The sequence below is a fragment of the Nycticebus coucang genome, chromosome X (genome assembly GCF_027406575.1).
Source record: "Nycticebus coucang isolate mNycCou1 chromosome X, mNycCou1.pri, whole genome shotgun sequence".
NCBI lineage: Eukaryota > Metazoa > Chordata > Mammalia > Primates > Lorisidae > Nycticebus > Nycticebus coucang.
The window spans coordinates 48,774,824-48,798,708 of NC_069804.1; the positions used below are offsets into that span (position 1 = coordinate 48,774,824).

Below are 23,885 nucleotides of genomic sequence, written 5' to 3' on the forward strand. Positions count from 1 at the left end.
CTGCTGTATTCCATGATCACTTCTAGGAGTTTTGTAGTAGAGTCCCTAGTGTTTTCCAGATACACAATCATATCATCTGCGAAGAGCGAGAGTTTGATCTCTTCTGACCCTATACGGATACCCTTGATGGCCTTTTCTTCCCTAATTGCGGTGGCTAAAACTTCCATTACAATGTTGAAAAGCAATGGAGACAATGGGCAGCCTTGTCTGGTTCCTGATCTGAGTGGAAATGATTCCAATTTAACTCCATTCAATATGATATTGGCTGTGGGTTTGCTGTAGATAGCCTCTATCAGTTTAAGAAAAGTCTCTTCTAGACCAATTTTCTTGAGTGTTCTGATCATGAAGGGATGCTGGATATTATCAAAAGCTTTTTCTGCATCAATTGAGAGAATCATATGGTCTTTGTTTTTTAATTTGTTTATGTGCTGAATTACATTTATAGATTTACGTATATTGAACCAGCCTTGAGACCCTGGGATAAAACCAACTTGGTCATGATGTATAATTTGCTTGATGTGTTGTTGGATTCTGTTTGTTAGGATCTTGTTGAATATTTTTGCATCTATATTCATTAGTGATATTGGTCTATAATTTTCTTTTCTTGTTGGGTCTTTTCCTTGTTTGGGGATCAGGGTGATATTTGCTTCATAGAACGTGTTGGGTAGTCTTCCTTCTTTTTCTACATTTTGGAACAGGTTGAGTAATATAGGTACTAATTCCTCTTTAAAGGTTTGGTAGAATTCTGACGTGAAACCATCTGGTCCGGGCTTTTCTTTTTAGGGAGGTTTTGTATAGTTGATGCTATTTCTGAACTTGATATGGGTCTGTTCAACATTTCCACTTGATTCTGGTTAAGTCTTGGAAGGTGGCGTGCTTCCAAGTATCGGTCTATTTCCTTCAGATTTTCATATTTCTGAGAATAAAGTTTCTTGTAATATTCATTAAGGATTTTTTGGATTTCTGATGAGTCTGTGCTTATTTCGTCTTTGTTGTTTCTGATTGATGATATTAGGGATTTTACTCTTTTTTTCCTGATTAAGTTGGCCAGAGGTTTATCTATTTTGTTGACCTTTTCAAAAAACCAGCTTTTTGATTTATTGATCTGTTGTATTATTCTTTTGTTTTCAATTTCATTTAATTCTGCTCTAATTTTGGTTATTTCTTTTCTTCTACTGGGTTTGGGGTTGGAATGTTCTTTCTTTTCCAGTTGCGTGAGATGTCCCATTAAGTTGTTAACTTCCTCTCTTTCCGTTCTCTTGAGGAAGGCTTGCAGTGCTATAAATTTCCCTCTTAGAACTGCCTTTGCAGTGTCCCAGAGGTTCTGATAGCTTGTGTCTTCATTGTCATTTTGTTCCAAAAAATTGGTGATTTCTTTCTTAATCTCATCTCTGACCCAGCTATCATTCAGCATAAGGTTATTTAACTTCCATGTTTTTGTATGGGTATGCAGATTCCTGTTGTTACTCAATTCAAGTTTTATTCCATGATGGTCCGAGATGATGCATAGAATAATTTCTATTCCTTTAAATTTACTGAGGTTAGACTCGTGACCTAAAATGTTGTCAATTTTGGAGTAAGTTCCCTGGGCTGATAGGAAGTATGTGTATTCAGTTTTGTTCTGATGAAATGTTCTGTAGATGTCTGCTAAATATAAATATTGGATGGTTAGTTTTAAATCTAAGATTTCTTTGCTCAGCTTCTTTCTGGAGGATCGATCCAACACTGCCAAAGGAGTGTTGAAATCTCCGACAATTATGGAGCTGGAGGAAATCAAGTTACTCATGTCTGTTAGAGTTTTTCTTATAAATCGAGGTGCATTCTGGTTGGGTGCATAGACATTAATAATTGAGATCTCATCATGTTGAGTATTACCCTTAACAAATATGAAGTGACCATTCTTGTCCTTCCTGACTTTTGATGGTTTAAAGCCTACTGTATCTGCCAATAAAATTGCAACACCTGCTTTTTTCTGATTACCATTTGCCTGAAATATGGATGACCATCCTTTCACCCTGAGTCTGTATTTGTCTTTTAAGTTAACATGTGACTCTTGTATGCAACAAATATCTGGCTTGAGTTTTTCTATCCAGTCAGCTAACCTATGCTTCTTAAGAGGACAGTTAAAGCCATTCACATTGATGGAGAGTATTGATAAGTCTGGTGGAATTTTGGGTATCGAGTTTTTCAAAGGTCCAGTGGACATTTTTAATCCTTTCGCCAGTGTGGAAGTTGGAGTTTGATCCGAAGTTTCTGAGTGAGTTTACTTTTGTGGTATAGGATTGGGTTGGTCATTGTGGAGGATAGGTCTGAGAATATCCTGAAGAGCTGGTTTACTTATGGCAAATTTTTTCAACATCTGAATGTCATTGAAGTATTTAATTTCTCCATCATAGATGAAACTCAATTTAGCTGGATACAAGATCCTGGGTTGAAAGTTATTTTGCTTTAGGAGATTAAAAGTTGATGACCACCCTCTTCTGGCTTGAAAATTTTCAGCAGAGTGATCTGCAGTTATTCTAATATTCTTACCTTTGTACGTAATAATTCTCTTTCGCCAGGCTGCTTTGAGAATCTTCTCTTTTATGTTAACTTTAGTGAAAATAATTATGATATGTCTGGGGGATGACTTATTGGGGTTGAATCGTGCTGGGTTTCTGAAGATGTCTGCTATCTGAATTTCAGATTCTCTAGGCATGTCTGGAAATTTTTCTTTCATAATTTCATGCAGAAGGGCCTCTGTGCCCTTCAAGGCCACTTCATCATTCTCAGAAATTCCAATAATTCGTATATTGCTTTTTTTCAAATTATCTGAGAGCTCTCTGATTGAGTGATCCTTTTTTGCTCTCCATTTCTCTTCCTCTTTGAGAGATTGGGAGCATTCGAGGACTTTATGTTCAATGTCAGAAATCCTTTCCTCTGCTTGCTCCATTCTGTTGCTGAGCAATTCTACTGTATTTTTCATAACTTTGCGGGCAATAAATGCTTGCTTCAGTGTGTTTAAGTCTTTGGTGGTTTTGTCTTTAAATTCGTTAAATTCTTGAGACAACATTTGAATTTCTCCTCGAATTCCTAATTCCATTTTATTAATCTTGTCTGCAATCCAAATTCTGAATTCGATTTCTGACATCTCAGCCAGTTGTTTATGAATGGGATCTTCAATCCCATCTGCCGTATCTTTTCTTGGGGGGGTTGATCTATTCTGGTTATTCATGTTACCAGAGTTTTGCCGCTGATTCCGCCCCCATGGTTATTTTACTCCCTTTGATTTTTCCCCTGGGGCTTTATCAAGGGCCCGTACAGTGTTGTGGCCTGAGAAACTGAGGCCCTGTCTTGTGTGGTGGAGCTAAGTGGTTCTGTCTTGTTTTCAGCTGGTTTCTGTTCGATCCTATTGCAACTTCTACTCTGGCTTGAAGTCTCAGCTGTGTGGAAAAATCAGCAATTAAGTCACCCCGCCTGACCCCCTCTGACCCCAGTTGGAAAAAGAGACTCAAACCTTCCTACGACCGCACACCCAGGGCACCACCTGAAAAGTCCTCAGTCTATTAGCCCAGTTCAAATGGTCCAAATCAACTGCCTCAATCGGCACCTGTCTTGGGTGGCAGAGTTCAAGAGGTCTCTGGGAACTGGATCACAGGGGCCTGGTGACTCCTCTAACACGGCTCATCCCAGTGCAGCATGGAGTCAGAAGGAGCCACCCAGCAAACAGAGCAGTCTGGGAAGGTTGACGTCTCCTTCCCCACTTTGCCCCTCCATCGGACCCAGTCACTGGTATCTCTGCAGATGGCTAACCCAGTTGCCTGCAGTGAACAGACACTCCAGTTGTTTGCACCTGCCTGAATCGCAAGGAAGTCTGCCAGGCCCCCGCAGACTCCCACTATTTAGCAGGTGGAGATGGGGCCTGACATCTTTGAGTGCTTGATGCAGGTGATGTGAAGGAGGTGTTCACTCAGGCTTAGCCCCGTCCCTGATGGATGCTGTTAACAGAACAGAACAGAACAGACAACTTTGCGGGGTTCTGTCTCTGTTCCTGCCGAAATCGCCTACAGAAGACGGGCTGTTCTGAGTTCAAACGTCTTTGCTGCTGGAGGTTTGTGTCCTCTTTGCTGCTGAAGGTTTGCATCCGATCACCTCTCTGGGTCGGCCCCGCCCTGGAAGCTTTCCGGGTTTGTGAGCAGTGTCAGGAAATCCCCCGCTCACCGGTGGCCTCCTCTGTTTGCCCAGGGAGACAGGGTGTGTGGCCTCAGAATATCCAGAAGTGAGCCGTTCTGCCGTTAAAGAAAAAACGGCTGTTCCTCTGCCTCCAGGGAACTGCCACTCTGATGTGGGCACTCAGCCGAACCTTTTCTCTTCTGTCTCGTGCCCCAGAGTCAGCACTGAGCAGCCGCAGTTTATGCTGGGTCCACACCTCTCAAGAGATCCTCCAAGAATCCGAACTCTTGGGGGACAGGCCCCCAGACCCCGAGTGGGAGTGGGGGGGAAGCTAGAGTTTCATTCAGTTTTATGCCCAGCCGTATTGTTGCCTGGGGAGGGCTACTGCACCGCACCACAGGGAAGTGCCACCAAGGCTTGATTTCCCCTCAGCAGAGTGCCCTCTCCTCGCTCACGTGTGTCAGAGTCAGCGCTGATCTGACGCAGCTCGGGTACTGTGCACTCCCCTCGAGAAATCACCCAAGGATCCGAACTTCTGGGGGATAGGCTTTCAGACCCCGAGTGAGAGTAGGGGCTCTCAGCTCTCAGCGGGGAAGTTAGAGTTTTATTCAGTTTTGTGCCCGGCCATAATGTTGCCCGGAGAGGGCTGCTGCACCGCACCGCAGGGAAGTGCCACCGAGGCGTGACTCCCCCTCAGCCCGGTGCCCTCTCCTCGCTCGCGTGTCTCAGAGTCAGCGCTGACCAGTCGCAGCTCGGGCACTGTGCGCTCCCCTCGAGAAATCACCCAAGGATCCGAACACCTGGGGGACAGGCCCCCAGACCCCGTGTGAGAGTGGTGGGGAAGCTAGAGTTTCATTCAGTTTTATGCCTGGCCGTATTGATGCACGGGGAGGGCTGCTGCACCACACCACAGGGAAGTGCCGCCGAGGCGTGACTCCCCCTCAGCCCGGTGCCCTCTCCTCACTCGGGTGCCTCAGATTCAATGCTGACCAGTCGCAACTCGGGGACTGTCCACTCCCCTTGAGAAATCACTCAAGAATCCAAACTCCTGGGGGACAGGCCTCCAGACCTCAGTGGGTGAGAGAGGACTGTTGGGGATTCAGGGTTGCTGGCAAAGAATTTTTTTTTTTTTTTGTAGAGACAGAGTCTCACTTTATGGCCCTCGGTAGAGTGCCGTGGCATCACACAGCTCACAGCAACCTCCAACTCCTGGGCTTAAGTGATTCTCTTGCCTCAGCCTCCCAAGTAGCTGGGACTACAGGCGCCCGCCACAACGCCCGGCTATTTTTTGGTTGCAGTTTAGCCTGGGCCGGGTTTGAACCCGCCACCCTTGGTATATGGGGCCGGCGCCCTACCGACTGAGCCACAGGCACCGCCGAGCGGCAAAGGATTTTTAAAGTTTGATTCAGTTTTATGCCCAACAGGAGAATGCCACGGCACCCCAGTAGGGGAGGTAGGTCCAGTTTTTAGAAGGTCTCTCCCATGGAGTGTAGTGGGAGGGCCTTTAATTTCTGCCCGTTTGTTTAATTGTGGGGCTCTTGAGCTGGTCTCATGGGGGAGGGGGACTCCCGTCCGCTTGGTGGTGGATTTTGTACCTTTTGTTTGCGTCCTTGTGATCACAGCTTGCCTCAGCGGTGTTGATGTGCGTTCTTCAACCTTCTCTCTTGGTGTGGCTCAAGTCCACCAGGATACTTACTAAATTCCTGTCCCTTAACTTTCCTTCTGGACGGGAGCCTCTGTTGAAAGCTGGTTTCAGTCCGCCATCTTGTCTCCCTCCCTTAATTGACTGTTTTGGTTCCTTCAGCTCTGCTATATCCTTTTTATATTCTTCATATCTTTCATCTCTTATTTGATTCTGTTTCTGGATTTCCTTTTGGTTATTTTCCACTTTATTAGGAGTTTCCTTCATTGTTTCCATCATTTCTTTCATTGTTTTCATCATGTTTATTCTAAATTCCCTTTCTGACATTCCTAACATTTCTTTATAGGTGGAATCCTCTGCAGTAGCTACCTCATGGTCCCTTGGTGGGATTGTTCTGGACTGGTTCTTCATGTTGCCTGGAGTTTTCTGCTGATTCTTCCTCATGAGTGATTTCTTTTCTCTGTTTCCTTGCCCTAATTTTCCTTTCACTTCCTCTTGCTCTTTAAGTTCTCATGCCTGTGGACTAGGGGTTAGATGAGTCCTTTTGGTACAGAACCAGAAAGGTGAGAAGGTTGAAGAGCAAAAAAGGGATGAAAGAAAGGAGGACCGAGTGAAAAGAAAAAAAAAAATAGAGAAAGGAGAGGGGGTGGGAATAAGGAATGTTGACAAAAAGAAGAGAAGCACAGAAAGAGGGAGACAGAGCATTTTAGGTGTACAGTAGGGGACTTTGACACAACCTTAAAAAAAAAACCACCTTCTGGGGGTGCCCAGTTGGGTGGTTCCCTTGAGGTCAGCAGCTCTTTGCTAACCTGATCCGATACAGTACCCCACCTCCACCATGTAGAGAGGAAAGACAAAAATGCTCTAAATCAAACCAAAACAAGCAAACAGAAAACTTTACAGGATAAAATTGGGTGAAAAACCAAATAATATCAGTAGAAACACTAGCAAAAATGAAGTTCTAGTTATTGAAAAAGGCAGCAATGGGAAATTATAATTAAACTAGGAAAATTGAGAAAGAAAAAAGATCTGTACGGGAAAGGTTAAAATTAAAAAACAAAACAACATCAACAACATCAAAATAAACAAAAAAACAACCAATCCAAAAAAAAAAAAAAAACACACAACCAAAAACAAAGCAGTATGTATATGTTGTTGAATATTGTCTGGGCAACACGTGGTCTTCTGTGGTATGAGATATTAATCACAGTTCTGATACGACTGGAGGCTGCTGATGTCTTAAACCCCAGCAGGTAGACACCCTAAATCTCTCTTCAGCCCACTTAAAAGGCACTTTGAACTTGTAAACTTGCTGAGCAGAAGCTTTCCCAGGAAAGTGCTTGTCGCTGGAATCACTGCTGAAGTGGCTATCCACTTACCCTGTGTGCCAAAATCAGTCTCACTCTGCCCTTGATGGTTAGGGCTGCAAGGCGGCTCAGACCCCACCCTTAGGCTACTCAGTCACTAGGTTACCAGCTTCCACCCGGATTCTAGCTCTGCGACCCTGAGGGCGGAGCTTGCCGGGGCAGATCTCTCACAATGACTCCCTGTGGCCCACAGCCAAACACTATTAGCTCTGTCTGGCTCAGCAGCTCAGACTGGGGCCCTAGACAATGGCCAAAGTTCTCCACACTCCCACCCAGGCTCTCCCCAAGGCAGTTCAACTGAGTGCCAAGTCCAAAGACACCAAAACAGTTCACAGGTAAGGCCTTTCCAGTTTGCAGTCTTGCTGCTACTGAACTTAGTTGCGGGCGGGTTTAGACAGATTGAACACATGCGACCACTTGTCATTTTTCCACTGTTTTAGTCCTCCTCTTGGGGTCCAGAAGTCTCTCGCTGACTCCCTGTATCCTTGCAGGAGTGATGATAGGCAGATCCCACCAGCCAGAGATGCCTGGAGTCCTATCTCCCCAGACTCACGGTGCCCAGATACGAGGAAGCTGTTACTTGGCTGCCATCTTGCTCTCTCCCCCCTCCCCATTCTTTTTTTATTATGAAATAGTTCAAGCAATTCTGAAGTTCTACCAGACATGATAATAAATACCTATAAAGCCAACGTCCAGTGTGTCAGACCTTAACATTTTGCCATGTTTGCTTTAGATCTCTTTTATGGACAAAATAGAATTTTAAGATGCATCGAAACCCCTTATATAGCACTCCCCAAACATATCTTTCCCTGGAGGAATCGTATCCTCAATTCGATGTTTCTCGGTCCCATGACGGGTTTTTAACTTTCGCTATGTATACATGGAATATATGGAATGGCTGGGGGATTGAATATCAGCATCTTCAGCTTTACTAGATATTGCTAAATTGGTAGTACCACCTTACCTTTCCCACAACACTTTGAATGTTTTCTTTGGTCTACATCCTCATCACCACATTGTTTGGCTGTTGTTACTATCCCCCCATCTCCAACCCTGACAATGCAGGAGAGTACCTATTTCTCTGAATTCGTGTCAACACTGGATATTATCAGTGTTTCAACTTTGCTAATTTTATTAGCCATAAAAAGATGTGTTTATGACACTTAAATACACTTGATTCTCTCTTTTTTTCTAATTATAAAAATAACACAAATTATTTTAGAAATTCTAAAAATATAGACAAGTTTAAAAAGACAAAGAAAATAATCTTGAATTCTACCACTCAAATATAATACTAAATACTAACTAATATCAAACTTTTACAAAAATGATAAGTACGTGAGGTGATCAATATGTTAATTAGTTTTAATCATTCCACAATGTATACATATATCAAAATATCATTTGTACACAATAAATATATAAAACGTGTCAATTTGAATAAATAAAAATCTGCCTAGTTTGAATGAATCATACAGATTAAAGTTAAAATCTACAATGAAAACAAATACTCATTGAATTCTTACTAATGCCTAGAATTCCTTTAGATACTTAATATTTCCATAAATTGGATTCATAAATATTTAATATATATGATCTATATACATATATGATGAATATACATGCATATATATTTTTCCTTTATAAAAATGTGCCTACTTTATTATAAACTTTGTTTTCACCTAACAAATAAACCACAATCATTTTCTCATGTTATCCATATTCAGGACTAGAAGGTGCTAAAGACTTCCATATTCATATCCATCTGTCTCCCCCACCTCAATGTCCATAAACCAAGGACCAGGCTGAGCCCAGCAACAAGCCCTAGATGATCTGGCTGTGCAATTGCCCCAGCCCCACACCCAAAGTGGAATTTATATACAACAACTGTCTTAGTCCACTTGTGTTACTATAAAGGAATAATTGAGGCTGGATTATTTGTAAAGAAAAGAGATTTACTTGGCTTATAATTCTACAGACTGTACAAGAAGCATCTTGCCAGCATCTGCTTCTAGTGAGTGCTTCAGGCTGCTTCCCCTCATGACAGAAAACCAAGCAGAGCCAGAGTGTGCAGAGATCACATGGCAAGAGAGGAAGCAAGACAAAAATAGGGGAAGTACCATGCTCTTTTAACCAATAAGCTCTTGTGAGAACTAATAGTGTCATAACGCATTACCACAAGGAAGACACCAAGTCATTCATGAAGGGTCTACTCCCATGAGCCAAGTGCTTCCCATTTGGTCTCTATCTCCAATATCAGGGATCAAATTTCAACATGAGGTTTCAGGAAACAAACATCCAAGCTGCAGCAACAAGTTTCTGTGCTCAAGAAGGCCAACTGCTACCTCTGCCTTCGGACCTTCTGCTACTCTACCTGTCTGTCAGACTACATAATATACAATTCCTTTCAGCCATATGACTTTCCTGTACCCTCATCCCATACTCCTTCGGATTTTCTCCCTACCAACACCCTTCACTATAAACATTATCTGAATTCTCAGTCTCTTTCCTTAACTGTCCTCTCTTCAGGACACACAATTCTAGACCCTCACTCCTAGAAAGTTCGGATTCCACCCTCTTATGTGGCCTACCCCATGTGTATACTTAAGGAGATGAAATTTATTTGGACTTGGTCCAGCTTCCAGATCAAAAAAGGCAGTAATTGATGTGTCATTGTTCACCTAAATTATTTCAATAGTTCTCTCTCCCTATGGTATTGCCATTCTCCCCACCTCACCCATTCTCTCTACGAATCCATCCACATAGCTATATATTTTTTGGAGGGGGTGGGGACATTTTATTTTTTTCTCTTAACAATTTTTTAATAAATCATAACTGTGTACATTAATGCATTCATGGGGTACAATGTGCTGATTTTATGTATAATTTGGAATGCGTACATCAAACTGGTTAACATAGCCTTAATCTCACTTAATTATTGTGTTAAGACAATTATACTCTACTCTTAATATATTTGACATGTACCCTTTCAATATGCACCATAGGTGAGGTCCCACCAATTATCGTCCCTCCACCTGGCCTCCCCCCATCCTCCTATTCCCTCCTTCATCCTGTGCTATAGTTGTGTTTTATCTTTTGTACAAGAGTTGGGTGATTATATATTGGTTTCATAATACTACTGAGTACAATGGACACTTTTTCTCCCATTCCTGAGATACTTTACTAAGAAGAATATGATCCAGCTCCATCCATGTAAATATAAAAGAGATAAAGTCTCCATCTTTTTATGGCTGCTTATGATCCCAATACCACACTTCATTAATACATTCATGGGTTGATGGGCACTTGGGCTTCTTCTATGACTTTGCAATTATGAATTGGGCTGCAATAAACATTCTGGTGCAAATATCTTTGTTGTAAAATGATTTTTGGTCTTCTAGATATATACCTACTAGAGGAATTGCAGGATCAAACAGCAGATCTACTTTTAGTTCCCTAAGCATTCCCCAAACTTCTTTACAAAAGGAATGTATTAGCTTGCATTCCCACCAGCAGTGCAGAAATGGTCCTTTTTCTCCCCATTCAAGCCAACATCTGTAGTTTTGGGATTTTGTTATGTGGGTTACTCTTACTGGAGTTAGATGATATCTCAAAGTGGTTTTGATTTGCATTTCTCTGAGGATTGAAGATGATGAGTGTTTTTTCATGTGTCTGTAGGCCATGTGCCTGTCTTCTTGAGAGAAGCTTCTGTTCAAGTCTCTTGCCCATGATGAAATGTGGTTATTTGTTCTGTTCTTATTTTTTTTTTTTTAAATATGGAACGCTTCACGAATTTGCGTGTCATCCTTGTGCAGGGGCCATGCTAATCTTCTCTGTATCATTCCAATTTTAGTATATGTGCTGCCGAAGCGAGCACTGTTCTGTTCTTATTAATTAGAGTTCTCTGTGGATTCTAGTTATCAAACCTTTGTCAGAAACATAACCTGCAAATATCTTCTCCCATTCTGAGAGCTGTCAGCTTGCTTTACTTACTGTGTTTTTGGCTGTGGAGAAGCTCTTTAGTTTGATCAGATCCCAGTAATCCAGTAATATATTTTTGGTATTGCTTCAATTGCTCAAGGGTTCCTCCTCATACAATATTCTTCCAGGTCAATTTCTTCAAGCATTTTCCCTGCACTCTCTCCAAGTATCTTTATAGTTTCGTGTCTTAAGGTTAAATCTTTTATCCAGTGAGAATCGACTTTTGTTAATGGTGAAAGGTGTGGGTCCAGTTTCAGTCTTCTACAAGTCACCAGCCAATTCACCCAGCACCACTTGTTAAATAAGGGATATTTCCTCTAATTTGTGTTTTTGACAGGCTTATCAAAGATCAAATGACAATAAGTGGCTGGGTTCATCTCTTGGTTCTCAGTTCTGTTCCATACTTCTACCTCTCTTTTTTTTTTTTTTTTTTTTTTTTTTGAGACAGAGTTTCAAGTTGTCGCCATGGGTAGAGTGCCATGGTGTCACAGTTCACAGCAACCTCAAACTCTTGGACTTAAGTGATTCTCTTGCCTCAGCCTCCCAGTAGCTGGGACTACTGGATCCTGCCACAACACTGGATTTTTTTCTTGTTGTTGTTGTAGTTGTTATTATTGTTTTAGCTGTCCCAGGCTGGGTTTGAACCCACCAGCCTCAGTATATGTGGCCAGCGCCCTAACCACTGAGTAATGGGTGCTGCATCTCTATTTTTGTGCCAATACCATGCAGTTTTCATCACTATAGTTTTATAATCTAGCCTAAAGTCTGGTAGCATGATTCCTCCTGATTTGTTTTTATTTCTGATTAATGTCTTGGCTATTCAAGGTTTTTTTTCTGATTCCACATAAAACAAAGTACTATTTTTTCCAGATCCTTAAAGTATGACAGTGGTGCTTTAATAGGGATTGCATTAAATTTGTATATTGCTTTGGGTAGTATGGATACTTTAACAATGTTGATTCTTCCCAACCATGAGAATGTTTTTCCATTTGTTAACATCTTCAGATATTTCTTTTCTCAGAGTTTCATAGTTTTCTTTATAGAGATCTTTCACGTTCTTTGTTAGGTAAATTCCCAAATATTTCATCTTCTTTGGCACCACTGTAAAAGGAATAGAGTCCTTGACTATTTTTTCAGCTTGTCTATTGTTGGTATATATAAAAGCTACTGATTTGTAAGTATCGATTTTGTTCCTGAGATGCTACTGTATTCCTTGATCACTTCTATGAGTTTTGTAGTTGAGTCCCTGGGGTTTTCCAGGTATAAAATCATATCATCTGTGAAGAGTGAGAGTTTGATCTCCTCTGACCTCATTTGGATACCCTTAATTGCCTTCTCTTACCTGATTGTGATGGCTTAGACTTCCATTACCATGTTGAATAGCGGTGGAGACAATGGGCATCCTTGTCTAGTTCCAGATCTGAGTGGAAATGTTTTCACTTTTATTCTATTCAATATGATATTGGCTGTGGGCTTGCTGTAGATGGCCTCTATCAGTTTAAGAAATGACCCATCTAAGCCAATTTTCTTAAGTGTTCTGATCAAGAAAGGATGATGGATATTGTCAAAAGCTTTTTCTGCATTGAGAGAATCATGTGATCTTTGTGTTTTATTTTGTTTATGTAATGTATTATATTCATAGATTTAGGTATGTTGAACCAACCTTGAGACTCTGTGACAAAACCAATTTGGTCATGGTGTATAATTTGTTTGATGTGCTGCTGAATTCTGTTTGCTAGGATCTTATTGAATATTTTTGCATCTACATTCATTAAGGATATTGGTCTATAATTTTCTTTCATTATTGGGTCTTTTCATGGTTTGGGGATCAGGGTGATATTTGCTTCATAGAATGTATTGGGAAGTATGCCTTCTTTTTCTATGTTTTGGAAAAAGTTATATAATATAAGTACTAGTTCCTCTTTAAAGGTTTGGTAGAATCGCGATGTGAAGCCATCTGGTCCCGGACTTTTCTTTTTTGGGAGATTTCGTATAGTTGATGCTATGTCAGCAATTGATATAGGTTTGTTCAACATTTCCAATTCTTTCTGGCTGAGTCTAGGAAGGTGGCATACTTCTGGGTATTGTTCTATTTCCTCCAGATTTTCATATTTCTGAGAATAGAGTTTTTTGTAGTATTCATTAAGGATTTTTTTAATTTCTGAGGTGTCTATTGCTATTTCACCTTTATCATTTATGATTGATGATATTAGGGATTTTACTTTTCTGTTTCTGGTTAGGTTAGCCAAAAGTTTGTCAATTTTGTTAATCTTTTCAAAAAATCAACTTTTTGATTTGTTGATCTTCTGAATGGTTCTTTTGTTTTCAATTTCCTTTAATTCTGCCCTGATTTTGGTTATTTCTTTTCTTCTGCTGGGATTGGGGTTGAAATGTTTTTCCTTTTCTAGTTGCTTGAGATGTCCCATTATGTTGTTGACTTCCTCTCTTTCCGTTCTCTTGAGGAAGACTTGCAATACTATAAATTTCCCTCTTATGACTGCCTTTGCAGTGTCCATAGGTTCTGATAATTCGTGTCTTCATTATCGTTTTGTTCCACAAATTTGGTAATTTTCTTCTTAATTTCATCTATGACCCAGTTATCATTCAGCATAAGGTTATTTAGTTTCCATGAGTTTGTTTTAGTATGAAGATTCTTGTTGTTGAGTTCAATTTTTATTCCATGATGGTCCAGGAAAATACGAGGAATAATTTCTATTCTTTTAATTTTGCTGAGGTTAGACCTGTCACCTAAGATGTGATCATATTTGGATGATGTTCCATGGGCTAATGAGAAGAATGTGTATTCAGTTTTATTAGGATGAAATGTTGTTTAGATGTCTGTTAAGTCCATTTGTTGTAGGGTCAAGTTTAAGTCCAATATTTCTTTGTTTAGTTTATTCTTGGAGGATCTATTCAACACTCCCAAAGGCGTGTTAAAATCTCCCCAACTATTATAGTGCAGAAAAATATCAAATTGTTCATGTCTGTTATGGTTTCCTTTATAAATTGAGGAGCATTCTGGTTGGGCACATAAATGTTAATAATTGAAATCTTTTCATGTTGAGTATTTCCCTTGACAAATATGAAGTGACCATCCTTATCTTTCCTTACCTTTGTTGGTTTAAAGCCTATTGTATCTGTGAATAAAATTGCAACCCCTGCTTTTTCTGATTTCCATTTGCCTTAATTATACATGTCCATCCCTTCACCCTCAGGCTATTTTTATCCTTTAAGGTAAAATGATATTCTTGTATGCAACAGATATCTGGCCTGAGTCTATGTATCTAGTCAGCCAATCTGTGCCTCTTTAGAGGAGAATTTAAGCCATTCACTTTAATTGAGAGTATTGCTAGGAATGTGTTTTGGTTGTCATATTTTTCAAGTGTCCAGTGGATATTTTCAATCCTTTCACCATTATGGATGTTGGGTTTTGTTCAAGGCTTTCTGGGTGAGATTACTTTGGTGGTAGATCATTAAGCTGATCATTATGGAGAATGGGTCTGAGAATATCCTGGAGAGCTGGTTTAGTTATACAAATTTCTTCAACATGTGTAAGTCAGTAAAGTATGACTTCTCCATCACAAATTAAACTCAGTTTAGCTGGATACAGGATCCTGGGCTGAAAGTTGTTTTCTTTTAGGAGATTGAAGGTCGATGACTGTCCTTTTCTGGCTTGAAAAGTTTCAGCTTAGAGATCTTCAGTCATTCTAATATTCTTTCCCTTGTAGGTCATGATTTTTTTATGTTTGGCTGCTTGCAGAATTTTCTCCTTCATATTAACTTTGGCAAAGTTAATTACAGTGTGTCTAGGAGATGCTATATTTAGACTGAGTTGTGCTGGGTTCTGAAACTGTCTGCTATCTGAATTTCTGTATCTCTTGCCATGCTTGGGAAATTCTCCTCCATTATATCTTGGAGTAGAGCATCAGTGCCTTTAGGATCATCCTCTTCTCTTTCGGGAATTCCTATAAGGCAAATGTTTGCTCTTTTGGAGTGGTCCCACAACTCTCTCAGGGAGTAATCCATTTTTTCTCTCCACTTCTCTGCCTCTTTCAGCATTTGGGAATATTTGAAAGCTTTGTCTTCAACATCAGAGATCCTTTCTTCTACCTGCTCTATTCCATTCCTGAGAGATTCTACTGTATTTCTCAGTTCTTTGAGATCTGGAATTTCTTTCCTCATTGTGGCTAAATCCTTGGAGTTTTTGTCTTTGAATTTATTGATTTATTGAGAGAACTTTTGAACTACTCCTTGAATTTCTAATTCCAACTTTACTTCCATTCTATTAATCTCATTTGCCATTCATATTCTGAACTCTATTTCTGACATTTCAGCCATTTGTTTATGCATGGCATCTTCTGTTGTGTCTCATTTGTCATTCCTTAGGGGAGTTGATCTACTCTAATTATTCCTGTTTCCAGAGTTTTTCCATTGGTTCCACCCCATAATTATTTTTCACAGTTTGGCTAGAGAAGCTGGTAAGGTGAAATTGGATTGAGGACTCCCGAAGTTGTAGGTAACCAGCCCTTTACTGAAGAGCTGGGGCTGGTGACTGTGGCTTTTTCCCTACAGCTTTACAAAGGTCCCTTTCAGTTCTGTAGTCTGAGACTCTGGGGACCTACTTGGTGTGATGGGGCTAGGTGGCTCCATCTTGTATTCAGCCAGCCTCTATCCAATTCCAGTGAATCAGTTGCTTTGGGCTGAAATCTCAGCTGGGGAGAGATACAAGCAACTAAGACACCCTGCACCCCCTGGGCAACAACTGGAAGAGGATAATCAGTCCCTCTGACTACAACACCACCAGGGCTCAACCTTGGAGGGTCTCCAGGTGGCTGGCCCAGGTCAAGAGTTCCAAACCAATTGTCCCAGGCAGCACAATTGCTGTTCATGTGGGAGAGTTCAAAAGGTCCCCAGCAACCAGATAGCAGGGGACCACTGGCAGCTGCAATGTGACTCTCTCTGATGCTCTCTGGAATCAGAAAGGCCTGCCCAGCAAAAGAGTTAGTCCAGGGGGGGTGGTGCCTCCTTCCCCACCTTGCACCTTCACCACACCCAGTCACTGGTAACCCCACAGGACTGTGGCCCAGTTCCCTCCAATTAGCAAATGCACCAGGGATTTGTGCCTGCCAGAGTCAAAGGTGAGTCAATGCCTCCTAAGCCAGGCCACCAGACTCTATCACCAGCAGGCAGGGGGATCTGAAGACTGACTCCCTCCAGTGCTAATTGAAAACTGGGGTGTGTTCCACCTGAGTCTGTTCCAAGCCGGGGGATTCTCTCCCACAGAGACTGCGCCTCTGCCCTGGCTGTATTCCACCTCTGGTACCCCTGCAGGGTGAAGTCTGGTTCCCGCCAGTGGTCCACAGAATTGGGGAGGTGTGTCTTCCAAATTTGACCCTGGCAAGAGTGCACTGCCATGTCAGAAGTGCTGCCATAGTCGGAGGTGCTGCTGTGTGGGTCCCCACATGATGCACTTTCACAGCGCAGGCCAGTCCTCATCCCCTTGTGTCTCCCCACTTCTACTCAAGCGCAGCTCCACCACAGCCCATGCAATGCCCAGCCCTAGCAAGGAACTGCCAGACACTCCGCACTCTGTGGGGGGTTGGCTTCCAGACTGACAGGAGAGGGAGGAAAGGTGGACTGGGAGTTCAGAAAGGCAGAAAAAATATTTGTTCGACTTTTATGCCAGATAAGAGAATGCCCTGGCTCACAACAGGATCTCTCTGGAGAAGGAGTTGTGGCCTTCAGCAGCTCTCTCCCACGTGGTGAAACAAGAGGTCTTTTGTTCACTGCTCACTTGTAGAAAGCACACAGCAAGCCACTCACTTAGGGGAGGGAATGGACTCTTGTCCTCTTTGTGATGGGTTTTGTACCTGAAATTTGCTTCCTTGGAGTTGCACCTTGCTTCAGCAGGGATGACATGCACTTATCAGTCTTCTCTCCCAGCTCAGCTCCTGACCTTCAGTTTTATTGGGTTCATTCTGGCCACTAATTCTCCCTCAGGATGGGAGCTTCTATTGAAAGCTGGCTCCAGTCAGCCATCTTACCTCCTCAAATCCGCATAGCTGTAAGTGAGCTTCCTAGAAATCTGTTCTGGTGATGACGCTTCCCTGCAAAAAGTACTCCAGTATGTTACCTGGCCAAGAAAATCAAGCTCAAAGTCCTGCTTTAAGGCTCCTTTGGATCCCTAAGCCATCCTACCTGCCATTTCTTGTGCCTCACTCTGTATACTCTAGCAATTTTCAGTTGTTCTCTGCCTTCTTGATACACTATTTCATATCTTTGTATATACTTCTTTTCTGTCTAGAATGTTCTCTTCTTCTTGTCTGCCTGAAGAACTATTTTTTCTTCAAAGTGCTGTTCCAAAGAAAGTCCCACAGACTTAAGTACCCCCCACATATTCCCTATTACTGACAAAGAGGAAAAGTTTCTTTTAGATTAGAGAAGTCTAGCTAATGCCACCCTAACCAAGTGGTCAAAATTATTATTATCATTAATGAGACAAACAAATAACATGTTCCCCCTGATAAAATGTATATAGAATCATAGTCTGGTGGCATTCTTGCCAAAAATATTTCACTGAATCTCTCCTGAGGAAACAATCAAACAAATCCAAGTTGAACGATGTTTTGCAAAACTGGCTTGAGCTCTTCAAAGGTACCAATGTCCAGAAAGACCAAAATAAAAGGCTCAGAAACTGTTCCAAATTAAAAGATACTAAAAACAGGGCTGGATGCAGTGGCTCATGCCTGTAATCCTAGCACTGTGGGAGGCCAACGTGGGTGGATTGCCTGAGCTAATGGGTTGAAGACGAGCCTGAGCCACAGTGAGACCCCATCGCTGAAAAAATAGATGGGCATTGCGGCAGGTGTCTATAGTCCCAGCTACTTGGGAGGCTGAGACAAGAGAATCACTTGAGCCCAAGAGTTTGAGGTTGCTGTGAGCTATAATATCACAGCACTCTACAGAGGGCAATGAAGTGAGACCTGTCTCAAAAAAATAATAAATAAAATAAAAAACTAGAAAATGCTAGAGAAATGTGACAATTAAATGCAATGTTGAGACTTGATTCTATCCTGGATTAAAAGGAACAAAAGGAACTATAAATAATATTAGTGGGAAGATTGGTAAAATTTGAATATGAGTTATATGTATTTTCTTTTTACATGCTGCTTCAGGAAAGATGAATGTTGTTTACATATTAGATAACAATGTGGGATCATATTTCTGGATATGTCATTGTACTATTAGGTAGAATGTATTTGTTCTTAGGAGATACATGCTAAAGAGTTAAAGTATTACTTTGTCTGCAATAAACTCTCAATGGTTTAGCAAAAAGAAACAAGCAAATAAATAAATATGTATGTTTGTATATCTAAATAGAAATATAAAGCAAATGTGGCAAAGTTAACAATACATGAATTACAGGTGAAGGATAAGCAGATGTTTATTGTTCTATTCTTACAGCTTTTTTGTAGGTTGAGTATTTTTCAAAATGAAACTTGGGCACAATTAACAATAAATAATAAAAACAAACAAAAAGCTTTGTTCCTGGTCATGTTTTCTGTGAAGTCTTTCTATGACATCCCCCTACTGCCCCTGGCTCCCAAATACACATATAAAACAATCAATAACTCTCTCTTCTGGACTCTTCCAAGATTACTTATCTCTCTGACTAAACTATAAGCTCGTGGAAATAAGGTTGTGCATTATGTTGGATCTACACCATACCAGGACTATTCCTGATACAAACTGGAAGATGGATGCTCATTTGATCATATATATATATATATATATATATATATATATATTCAAGACAAAGACTCACTCCGTTGCCCAGGCTAGAGTGTCATGACATCAGCCCAGCTCATAGCAACCTCAAACTCCTGAGTTCAAGCGATCCTCCTGCCTCCGTGTTCTGAGTAGCTGGAACTACAAACACCTACCATAACACCTGGTAAATTTTTCTGTTTTTAGTAGAGACAGGGTCTTGCTCTTGCTCATGCTGTTCTTAAGCTCCTGAGCTCAAGCAATCTTCCTGCCTTGGCCTCCCAGAGTGCTAGGACTGTGCCTAACCTGATCTTCTTTTCAAATTAATAGATCTGACTCTTGAAACTTAGATAGGCTACAGGAAACAGAGAAAAGTGAAGATTTTTCTCAAGTGAGAGGAATGAATGGCAAAGGTAAGGTAGCAGGATCGTAAATTTTGTATTTACCAGGAATATTTTATTCATTTAGTCAGAACTAAGGAATTATATAGGTGAAAATGCCTAGTATAGATGCTGAATGCATACCATAGATTATTAATAAAAATCTGATGAATAAGTGAATGAATGATATTTGAAAGGCAGGCTTAGATCAAATTGAAAAGAGCATTGACTACTGAATTGAGAAATCTAAAGATGAATCAGCTCTTAATATCCAGAGTCTTTTCACAATGGTGTAAAGAGAATGTGTTCTTGGGCAAGTCCCTTATACATTTTCTTTACTGAATAACTAGGAAATGTAGGGACAAGTGGGAATCTCAAAGTGACCTGTTTCAAGACCCAAGGAAAGGAAAGGCCAACACCTGGTCTACACAAGAAAAGCCTTTAAGATATCCAAAAATCACAGAATATGAAAGAATAAATGAATAAAACTGTTTAATATTGGTCTTGCTTGTCTCTGAGAATAGTGTCTGAAATTATTTTGGTTAATTTTGGTAATTATTTTTGAGACAAGATCTCTCTATATCACCTGGGATAGAGTTCAGTGGCATGATCATCCTTTACTGCAACCTTGAAGTCCTGAGTTCAAGCAATCTTCCTACCTCAGTCTCCCAATTAGCCAGGACTACAGGCATGTGTCACCATGTCTGGCTAATTTTTCTATTTTTTGTACAGATGAGGTTTTGCTATGTTGCCCAGACTGGTCTCAAACTCCTAACCTCAAGGGATCCTCCCACCTTGGCCTCTTAGAGTGGTAGGATTACAGGTGGGAGGTAATACACTTGTATTTTAATGTATTTTTAAAGTTTAAGAAGTGTAGGTCTGGCTGGGTGTGGTGGCTCATGCCTGTAAACCCAGAACTTTGGGAGGCCAAGGTGGGAGGATTGCTTGAAGCCAGGAGTTCAGTATAAGTTTGAACAAATAGCAAGACCTCCATCTCTACTAAAAATAGAAAAATTTGTCAGGTGCAGTGGTGAAGGCCTATAGTCCCAGCTACTTGGGAGACTGAGACAGGAGGATCACTTGAGCCAAGGAGTTTGAGGTTGCAGTGAGCTAGGCTGACGCCTTTGCACTTCAGCACAGGTGATAAAGCAAGACTCTGTCTCAAAAAAAGAAAAGAAAGAAAGAAAGAAATGTATGCTTATGAAATAATATACTCTTTTAGGGCCTCCACATTACTCCATAGATTACAAAGGTCTTCTTAATACCCTATGTGAGATGTTAGAATAAACTATTTTAAATAACTTTAGCCCAATGAGCTATCCCAAATGGGCAGTTTCATATTTATTTCATGTTTGTGTTCTGATTCCTTTCAGATAGCCTTGTGGGGACTGACAATTTGAGTAATGCAAAATAATTTGATTATGACAACTGAGAGAAAGAAAAGTGTGCTGTGTCTTAAGGTTATCGTTTTCTTGATCATCACAAAAAGGCTAGTATCTATTTCATCATTGTTCATAATCACAGCACACCTTTGCACACAAACCAAAATGATGGAAGGAGAGTGAAATATTTGAGTCTCATGGCCACTCTGTGAAACAATTTGTTAGTTTAGTTTATAGTCCTTTTTGATTCTCAGCAAAATTGTACAAAAACCTTATCTGAGACGAAATGTAAATGTCAGGTAACATTTTAAAAGTCAAATTTTTGGCCCAATTACCAAGTAGCATTTATTTGTTCCAGAATATTACTGTGAAGACACCATCGGTGGTGGACAGAGTAACTTGTAATTTACAAAGGATGTGAGCATTCTTTTTGAGGAAAGTAGACAAGATAATGTAAGCTGTTTCAGGCAATAAAGTAAAATTGAGTGATAAATCATTTGAGCTATATATATAAATGGACTGTGACATTGCTTAATTAGTCACAATGTCTACCACAGGCCAACTCCATGATAGATAATGGGCTCTATATCAGTTAGCAATACTCTTCCCTTACAACCATCCCTGATGTGTTTGTAAGCAGGACAAAGAATTATCAGGCCAGCCCACCAAGTCCAGCCATATCTCTCTATAATTTTAGAGAGATTAGCAAATCACATGAGCCCAGCACTGTTTCCCAACTTAAAATATGATGCTGCTATTTTGCAAAGTGTAAGCCCTGTTTTCCAACACGAGTGGAATAGAAGTATTCATACATATTGTGTTCAGTGTGGTCAAATAATTGAAGCATAAAATAGATATCTTCTATCAAAACATTGTAAAAAGTCAAGAAAGATAAGAATTAGGCCTTGGAAAATAAACGACTATGTAAAAAGATAAAAAAGGAAAGAGATCTCAGATTTCTCTGAAGTTCTGGCTCAGAGGCCCTTGCCCTGACCGCAGCAAATGGCCATTGCCATGGAAACCAAAGCACCACAACCTGATTGTTGGGGATTGTGACGCACAGGGTGGGAGTGGCAAGAGCATTGTAGAAGACAGTGGTGACCAGTCCTGTTTCCCCAAAACCCTCGTAGTAGACTTCGCGGCAGGGGTGTTTCCCTGAACTCACCTTCAAGGGTAGTGCCCTGAACCAGCGCACAGAGGCCACTGACCAGCCGCCTTGATGACAACCTCCCCGAGTTCTCTTCCATCTCAGGCTGGCAGGCAGCCCACCATCCATGGCCTCTCCCAGATAACCAACAGCCTGTACATCAGCAATGGTGTGGCTGCCAACAACAAAGTCATGTTGTCCAACAACCGCATCACCACGGTCATCAACGTGTCAGTGGAGGTGGCGAACACGTTCTTCGAGGATATTCAGTATGTACAGGTACCCGTGGCGGACACTCCCACCTCGTCCCTCTATGACTTTTTTGACCCAATTGCTGATCACATCCACAGCGTGGAAATGAAACAGGGCCGCACGCTGCTGCACTGTGCCGCCGGAGTGAGCCGCTCAGCTGCCCTTTGCCTTGCCTACCTCATGAAATACCATGCCATGACCCTGCTGGACGCCCACACATGGGCCAAGTCATGCCGCCCCATCATCCGGCCCAACAACGGCTTTTGGGAACAGCTCATCCATTATGAGTTCAAGCTGTTTAGTAAGAACACAGTGCACATGGTCAACTCGCCGGTTGGTGTGATTCCTGATATCTATGAGAAAGACTTGAATTTGATGATGCCGATGTGAGCCATCCCAGCCAGCCCGACATCTGCCGCGATCCAATAGCAAACTTGAACATTGGTGTCTTGCTGGTAGAGAAAACAGGATGAGCCTTGTAGACCAGCAAGAAAAAAAGAAGGGCAGATGGAGTTTTTAACATCTTTAAAGAATAAAATTCACTAAATGTATGATGGTGAAAATGTTTATTTTGTGGAGGGCAGGTCAGGCTGGTGGGGCCTGGCAGAAACAGGGTGGCACAAGTGATACCCATCTCAGATAGACCTGTCAGCAACACCAAACATGTGGCAGGCCTGGAATCCCAACCCCAGCTTGAAACTGGCTAATCCAGAGTGAGTTTTCCAGAATCCCATCTAGTTCTTTAGCACCCTTTATGCTTCTCCTAGTAAATGCCAACCTACTTGATAAGTGAACTTCAAGTAGTCCAGGAGCCCTGGGTGAGTCTTAGGCTACCCTTGCCACCACCTTCAACCACAGTGGTCTATGTCTGGTTTTCTTTTCTTTTCTTTTTTTTTTTGTCTTGTTTTTTGGTTTTTGTTTTGAGACAGAGTCTTACTATGTTGCCCTCGGTAGAGTGCCATGGCATCATAGCTCACAGCAACCTCCAACTCTTGGACTTAAGCGATTCTCTTGCCTCAGTCTCCCAAGTAGCTGGGACTAGAGGCACCCACCACAACTCCCTGCTATTTTTCTGTGCAGTTGTCCTTGTTTTAGCAGGCTGGGCGGAGTTCTAACCCACCAGCCTTGGTGTATGTGGCCAGTGCCCTACCCACTGAGCTATAGGCGCCGCCTTTGTCTGGTTTTCTAGATTGGTTTATATATTAGTTTTTGAAGAAAACATTTCCCTCTATAAAGTATAAAAACACTGTAAATTTTTTTTGAGTACTATGCTAGACAGTAAGGTCTCAAGGTGTCCTCTGTGATTCCTCACCAGCCTTTGTGAAAGGAACAATAGTTCTTTTCCCAGCGCAGGTAATGAGACAGAGCAGGCCTGACACTAGGCCTCAGGGTATCCTCTCATGGACCTTGCTTGGTTTGGGAGACTGGATCTGCTGACCATGACCCAACCCTGTCACCTCTGACATCTCCTGCCATTATGACCTGGGGCCTCTCTTAGAGCCTCAGTTTCCTCACCTGTCAAAACAATGACACACTTTCTCCCACAGAGCTGTTGTAAGGACTAGACTTTAGCACAGTACCTGGCACATTATTTCATGGGAGGAGTAAAGGGCAATGATACTCTTTGGCCCTGCTGGTTTGGGGTCAGCACACATCCTCATAACGGCATTTTCCCCATCTGTACATAGCCCTTTGTTGTTTACACAGTACTCATCAAAAAAATTCAGTGTGTAGAAACAAATGGTTTAGGATCCTTTTGGACTGAACCTCCGAGGAGACCTAGATTTAGAGCCTTTTCAGATGTCCCATTGTGTT

General features: G+C 41.5%; 1 protein-coding gene and 1 non-coding gene across 2 annotated transcripts; one reads left to right on the forward strand and one right to left on the reverse strand.

Moving 5' to 3' along the window:
• Window positions 1–10,931: 10,931 nt before the first annotated feature.
• Window positions 10,932–11,038, reverse strand: LOC128578640 (U6 spliceosomal RNA). Its single transcript, XR_008377779.1, has one exon. It is a non-coding gene; the product is annotated as a U6 spliceosomal RNA (small nuclear RNA).
• Window positions 11,039–21,890: 10,852 nt separating this feature from the next.
• Window positions 21,891–22,460, forward strand: LOC128578292 (dual specificity protein phosphatase 18-like). The gene has a single exon (XM_053580882.1). The coding sequence runs from the start codon at window positions 21,891–21,893 to the stop codon at window positions 22,458–22,460; it is 570 nt and encodes a 189-aa protein (XP_053436857.1).
• Window positions 22,461–23,885: the final 1,425 nt, after the last annotated feature.